The sequence below is a fragment of the Anarrhichthys ocellatus genome, unplaced genomic scaffold, assembly GCF_004355925.1.
Source record: "Anarrhichthys ocellatus isolate YVR2014 unplaced genomic scaffold, GSC_Weel_1.0 scaffold18, whole genome shotgun sequence".
Classification (NCBI taxonomy): Eukaryota; Metazoa; Chordata; class Actinopteri; order Perciformes; family Anarhichadidae; genus Anarrhichthys; species Anarrhichthys ocellatus.
In genome coordinates this window covers 5,663,514-5,671,013 of record NW_022280048.1, presented here as the reverse complement: position 1 = coordinate 5,671,013, position 7,500 = coordinate 5,663,514, and the positions used below count along the sequence as shown (strand labels likewise).

The 7,500-nt window shown below is 43.6% G+C and overlaps 1 protein-coding gene across 13 annotated transcripts in view; it reads left to right on the top strand.

Annotated features, from left to right (window-relative positions):
- tspoap1 (TSPO associated protein 1) overlaps positions 1–7,500 on the top strand; it is a 66,900-nt gene that overhangs the window by 29,468 nt on the left and 29,932 nt on the right. For all 13 annotated transcript variants that reach the window (XM_031856880.1, XM_031856883.1, XM_031856881.1 and 10 more), the window contains 3 exons: positions 3,781–3,948; positions 7,068–7,151; positions 7,305–7,394. In XM_031856880.1, coding sequence (XP_031712740.1) covers positions 3,781–3,948; positions 7,068–7,151; positions 7,305–7,394 — 342 coding nt within the window. The remainder of the gene's footprint in view (positions 1–3,780; positions 3,949–7,067; positions 7,152–7,304; positions 7,395–7,500) is intronic.

The following is a 7,500-nucleotide window of genomic DNA, read 5'->3' as shown; positions in this document are numbered from 1 at the left end:
ATTTTCAAAGTTTGAACGAGCGTTTCTGTCTGTCGTGACCCAGTCAAGCCAAAAGACAAAGCTACAGTCAATGCAAATCAGGTACAGTCTGTTAAAGTTAACAAAAGAAATGAAATAAAACGGCAAAGGAATGTAGGAAGTGAGCGAAACATTCAATCAAGCTGCATCTTACATTTACTTAGAACTCAGTGCTTCACTGCTGAGCAAACAGACACACACACGTAAAATGTTAAAGCTCACATGCACTCTAATATTGTCATACATGAAACAAGTTTGCATGTCAGGAAATATTGTATTTCTATGTGATTTTTAGCATCCGAGCCTCTCATCTAGCATGAATCTGTAGAACAGGAATGCATCTATATGACTGATGATAAATTGATTGTAGAGTCAGGTAAGTGTGGAGCCAGCATCTCTTCACTCAGAGCTGCGACCAGCTTTTGTCCCATCAGATTATTTTCATTGATGATGTAATTTGACTCCGACGGCCTCAGCAACTCTGTGTATTGGTCTGCAGAGAGTGTTTGTGCTGCAGAAGTGGCGTTAATATTACTAATAAAAATAATAGTAAAAACTGGAATGATAGTTTAGATTTAAAGCCGATGCTAACCATGGCATCTTTTGAATTTCACCACTTTCTCAACACATGACGCTGACTGGATGGTTGGTAATTCATATTTAATGAAACACTAACACTGACACAGTGAATCATCAAATCAACCAGCTGAACACTTCTAACCTGAAAAACCTTTCATAATGCAAACAAAAGCTTTATATTGATGCAAATAAATATTATAATTTATTATGGATGTAGGTTTATTTTGAAACACTGATTGACTGTTTGTGATCAGTTAAGGCCAATTCAAGTGCAACATTCTTGCAAATAAAGTGGATGATTTATCTATTCGGTACCGGAATGCCAACCCTTGTTTGTATTTTAAACTATGCAATAACCCAAAATAAAAAAGTCCAAGAACGACAGAAATATCACTATTTTTGCTCAAGTATGCTATTTGAATAAGTTGTAGCGCTAACACCGACCCAGTTGATCTTTTCTCTTAATTGTCCATATGAGAATAGAGAGTAAAACCTCTAAAGCACGCACCGCTCCTCAGGTCACGCTAAGTTTGGTCAGGTTAGTGTGTTGGCACATAAACCTTTTGAAATGATTCATGAAAGCCTAAGCCTCGGTGTAATGCTCTCTATGACAGCCCTTTTTATTCCTCACAACATTGTGGGCATTATATAATATTTCCCCTCTGCGCTCATCCGTCAAAACCATGTGGACATTATATCACACGTCGCCTGAACCCTGATTATGTTTGCTTTGAACTCTGTGATCTTTCGCGTTCCCTTTGCTCTTTTTAAAGGGATTTCACCTGCGGACTCATAGCGGTGTGCAACACCCTTTATAATGTGTTGTCACCGTGAGGCTAAATTCTGGGGCTAAATTCTCCTTAAAGTCACCTGTGATAGAAGTAGCTCAACTCAATCAGACTTATAATTAAGAAGCATGGGGTTTGTTCAGAGTTGCATAGTAGTTTTACCTTAGTCACTCCCCTCCTTGGCACATGGCTGATAGATTATAGCAGCAAACTCCACACACTGAAGCCAGCCCACTCTTATTGGTATGAAGTGCCATGCTGGGACCACCTGGCTCATCTGCACTTGTGATGGATGTGACGGGACCTTTAATGACCACCAAAACGAACAGAAAAATCAGCAGACCGCTTGTTTTAAAGCCCTGTGCACAGTTTTGTACGGGGGCCAATGGAATTAGTGCCTCCTGCTGGCCTTTCGTCACCACTACTAACACCATCTGGTCCCCTATCCGAAAGATAAACCCGGGATAGCCTCGCTTAACTTCACAGACATGACACTGATGTGGTGCTAAAGCGCCCCAGTGGGTCATGGGCTCCGTACTGAGGTCTTCCGTCATGATGCTTGAACTTAAAGACGATCAAACCGTAACCTCCCCTGATGCGAACTTCACATGTGAAAGGGAGACAAGCTCACGGCATCTGCACGTTTACCAAAGATATGTGGAGCCCGGAAACGTTCATGTGATTGTCCTACTGCTAGTAGTAGTAATACAGAGGGAAGAACCAAAGGATTCTGGGAATGGGCATCTTGGGATGTATAGTTTTATGTCGTACCAATGAGAATCAACTGATTTCCTTATGAAATGTCATTGCCAGGTTTATGGTTTCTAAAAATAACGATGAGCCGATCAAGTTATAACTCTTGTCATGTTTTCATTTTTGTCACTGGAACTAGAGTGGAACTGTAACTCTCTCTTAACCTCCAGCCTGATCAAATGTCATCATATATCATCACACTGAAGACTTATTAACAGACCTATTTTAAACAGAATGTGCTCATTTTGATCAAATATTACACATGCATGGCAGGTAATTGCTACCTGGTTATAGACATAGAACATTACCACCTAATGGAATCTTTTGACACGGATCAGAAGGAACAAATAATAAATAAGTAGTATACACGCTGCATTATTTTTGCAAACGCTCTAGTTGATTTGAAACAGTATGTGTGGGTGTGTGACTGGTTTAACAGTACTCATCATTTCCGACTGCCTGAAGTCTGGAGTGATAGTGACCGACTAACAACGTAAAAGAAAGGAGGGTGTGAAGGAGAGATCCCACTTTGCAGCACGCAGCAGAGCGCCTTTAAACCTGTTACTGGGTCGTGGCTTTGGCTGCACTCGCACAGTTCTACTTTGAGCATAAGTAGGTTTGCTCTAAAATTAGATACTGATTCCCGACTCTTAACCCTGTCAGCTTGCCCCCCCCCCCCCCCCACCCAGATCCCAGTTAGACAAATCATACAAGTCATAAAAAACGACTAGTTGGCAAAAGGAGCCCGCTGTGAAGCGTTAAAGTCGCTGCACCCGGCCTAATTAGAAAGAACAGGCTCTCTGCTAATGTGTTGTTGCAGGCTGGAGGGGATTCCCCCCGGATTATTGTTTGATTGTAGTTAGACCACTGGGGAAGGAGGCTTGCTGCTAATCCCTCATTCACAGCGGGGGGTGCACCATTGAGTGGGACCTTACAGTATAACAATCGCATGTTTGCTACCTGCCCAGTATCCTGTTTTTAAAGGGACAGTTCACACCAAAATCAAATCTGCATATTTATCCTCTTACCTGTAGCGCTGTTTAACAATCTGGATTGATTTGGTTATGAGTCACCTTATTATTTTGGAGATGTCTGCCTTCTCTCTAATATAATGGATCTATATGGCACTTGGCGTTTGGTGCTCAAAGTGCAAAAAAAAAAAAAAAAAATGTATTTGAAGAACTCAACAGCAATGTCTGCATCCAGAAATCATGACCTGGTTACTTCTCCAGACCTTGTCGTGAGCAGTTTCATGTGGGAACTATTTTCTTTCGACCGAACTACTCCCACCAACCGCATCATTGTGCAGGAGACGTGCACCTACGCAGGTACGAGAGGTTTGTGCTTGTGACGGTGTGACATGTGAACATTTTTGGCGTCCTCCTCAGCTGATCTGTAATGTTAGTTAGGTGAGCTAGCAGTATCAGTTAACAATAAACAACAGCAGCCTCTTGTCCATGAGTAAACGCATGCCTCCTCCTGCTCGAAAACCAAACAATCTAGTTTGAAAATTAGCGCTACGGGAAAAATATGCATTGATGAATTTGAACTGTTCCTTTTTCAAGGATCTTGACTTTTCCAGATTACCTCTGTACATACTGTATGAAGTGACTGAATGAATGATTATCCCCGCCCCTGCCAGGTTGTAGGAGAGACCCCGTGTTTGGTGTTAGATGAAGCTCCATCCAGGTGTGAGAAGACTCCCGGAGAGGAGGAGGAGTCGGGGCTGCGTTTAACGCCCCAACCGGGCCTCAGCCCGTCCCCCTCCCGTCAGGAGGAACACACAGAGGAGCAGCACCTACAGTTTCTGGTGAGAGCATCCAGTTCTATGCTCAGCTGGTATTTCATAAAGACACTGTCATGTAGCGCCACATGCAAAAAATACACATCAATGTATCAGTTTCCAGCGCTAATGTGCTACATTCTGTTTGAATCTCAGTGTGAAATCCAGTTTCATGTTGCTTTCATGAGGACAAAATCACTCGAGAAAGCAATCCGTCTGATAAATACTCTCAACAGTATTCAACACAATCAAATAGAATACACCAAATCTGATTGTTGTGTGTTGCTGAAATTAAGGGGTTAGTAATGCAGGTTACTAAATCAAACAGTCGTTCATGAGAGTCCTACACTCCTCTTAGCAGCAATAAATGCATATTGTGCCCAAGTGCAGCAATCTGGCCGTCCACTTTGCATTTTCATGTGAAGCCGAGGCTTGAATCCAGTGCTGGTGACTGAGCTGACTGCCACCGCGGGGGAAATCTATGCTCAGATTTGTTATGTAATGCCGCGGGATTATTTTGAGCCTGTCCGCTGGAAACAGAAGAGTGGCACATTGACTCTCCAAGAGGGTCTCACGGCTTAAACGGACCATATTCCCTCTCAGCTCCGTGTTGTTGACTTTCCTGGTCAGGATGAAAAGTGGAGATTCCAGACATGAACCGATGATGTGTAGATAACTGATTACACGGTAGCATTAGTGCCAGTAACAGGCTGCATGTCTCCTCACCGTACAGCTGTGAGGACCTGTGCGCCCCCCCCTGCTCTCACTGTTGAGTCGGTGCATTGAACAGCTGGTTGTGCAGTTTTCTGATAGAGCGAAGTCGTCCTAATTAATGTGCAGACTGTCATTTTCTCCAAAAATTTACATTTACATGATGTGCTCAAATGCATATCTGCACACACAGATGTTTCATTTCATCCAAATGAAATCTGCATAATTATGAAGCAACTGAGCAAGTATACGATGCAACTTAATAAGTGTAATGCTCTGCATCTTTACGTTGGAATCTGAGGGGGACACGGTCTGGCTGCACAAGCAGCTTGTAGCTAGAATGTTGTTTTTTTTTAATCCATGCTGGATCTTCACCTCGCATCACAGACCAACTGGCAAAGATCTTAGATGAGTTACATCACGAGTAAGCACTGAGCCCTCCCGGACAGACAACGATGGCCCAGATATCCCGTAGGTGATAGTTTTAGCCATGAGAGCGATAACGGTCAGTCCACCACTTTGCTCCAGACTGAAATATGATGGATTGCCATGCAATTTGGTTTTCAACATTCATGGTCCCCAGAGGGTAAATAAATAACTTGCAGTCCCTTCATTTTCCATCCAGCGCCATCGTCGGGTCCGAATCGTATTTTGTCCAATACTTTGGTTTTTAAGACCAAATGCCTGCAAAAGCGATGACATTGCCATCAGCCTCACCTAAGCCTCAGTGTGCTAAGTGCTAATTAGCAAATATTAGCATGCTAACACGCCAAACTAAGACGATCAACACGGTGAACATTCATACAGAGAAGAAACAAAGCAGTGACAGGGGACACACGGAAGTCTACATCATCCTCTGGCCAACAGAAGGATTCAGTTCACGGGGAGCTAAAGTCCAAACTGGGAGACAAATCTGAAAAAAACCAAAATGAAGTTTGACCCGCAACAAATAAAACAGTTCAGTGTCGTCCTTGATTGTAAAAACAGCCGACAGTACATTTAAGTTGCGATCATCTTTGCTTGCACGTTATTCAGGCTGTTATTCTCTTAAGACAATAAGACCGAGGTTCTAGTTATTGCACCGGATGAGTTTGTCCCCATGATCAGGCAGAGTATTGGTCCACTCTCCTCTGCTGCCCATTGCAACCTGCGCAATCTAGGGATTTTCTTTGATCGGTCCATGTCGTTTGACCCCCATGTTAAGCAGCTGTCCAGATCATGTTTCTTCCACCTAAGAAATATCAGTAAGCTGAGATCTGTAGTCTCAACAGCTGAACTAGAGATGATCATACACACTTTTATCTCTTCACGCATTGACTACTGTAACACACTTTTCTCATCACTCAGTGTATCTGCTCTTAACCGCTTGCAGGTCATCCAAAACGCTGCCGCTAGATTACTCACCAGGACAAATCGAGGGTCTCGCATCACCCCCGTACTCCGATGTCTCCACTGGCTCCCTGTAGCATTTAGGATACACTTTAAAATTCTCACCCTCACTTACAGAGCACTACACGGTCAGGCTCCTAAATATGTAGCTGACCTACTTCACCCCTATTCACCCGCCCGCGCTCTCAGGTCAAACGTTTTAGGTCTTCTGTCTGTCCCACGCACACGCTTTAAGACCCGTGGTGACCGAGCTTTTGAGGCAGTAGCACCGAGACTGTGGAATGCTCTGCCTGCACCTCTACGCCTCGCAGATTCTGTGAACACTTTCAGAAACCAGCTCAAAACGCACCTCTTTAGACTGGCGTTTGGGTAAAACCCGTGTCCTAGACCTGCTTTTAAACTGTTTTAATTTTGTATTTCTCTGTGTGTATGTAAATTATTGGCCCTATGGTCACATTGTGTTTTTTATGCTTGTAATTTCTGCTCTGTTAAGCACTTTGTGACTTTTGTCTGAGAAAAGTGCTTTATAACTAGATTTGACTTACTTACTTACAGCTGTGGCCTATTCACAGTCAAGCAAATCAGACCACAGATTCCAGTTCAATTATCATTAATGTCCCACTGTGTCATCACCGGTTAAGTATAATCTAGTCAGCTGCCGGTGGTCTGCAATTAGCCTGTCTGTTGTGCAGCTTCACCCCCCACACAGTCCCAGCGGTGATTGAGGGCCTGAGGCCGCGCTGAAATAAGCAGATTTCTCCTATGCTGGTCGTGCATGTAAGCTGCCTTTAGAATAATTAAAGGATGCTAAGCTTTGTAATACCGCATTGTTATCGTGTCAGAGGTCAACATGGGAACCAAAGCCAACGTATTCTGCATTGCGAAATGTAAACGCAAATTCTTCGTCATTATGTCGCATGTCGTTTGTCGTGTCTTTGCGCGCTCATACAGTATATCCTATTAAAACCATGTCTTAGAGCCGTGTTCGATTTCAAAATAAGGATTGAATGTAACTCTTCTTTGCTTTGTTATCACTGTCGTTGCAGGAAAGCGAGCTGAGCAAGAAGAGAAAAGAATGTGAAAACCTTGAGCATGAAGTAAAGAAGCGACAGAAGAGATGTCTGAGTTTGGTAAGCAGTCTTCTTGCTCCAGTATTTCCTCCTGCATGCTCTCTGGCTCCGGTCTGGTTTAAGCGTTATACATATATAGTGGACATAAGGATGACTGGGAAGGGATGGATTTCCTCAGCTTGACCTGAACTTTGCCCTGTGGTTCGGTAACAGGAGAGCCAGCTTGAGGATGAGCAGGGCAAAAATGAGCAACTAAAGGAGGAGGCAGATCTCCTCAGGAGGAAGGCACAGCTGCTCGACCAGGTCAGTGTTGAGCTCTGCGAAGGAAAAAGATGTTTCGCTTTTTCTCTCTCTCTCTCTCTCTCTCTCTCTCTCTCTCTCTCTCTCTCTCTCTCTCTCTCTCTCTCTC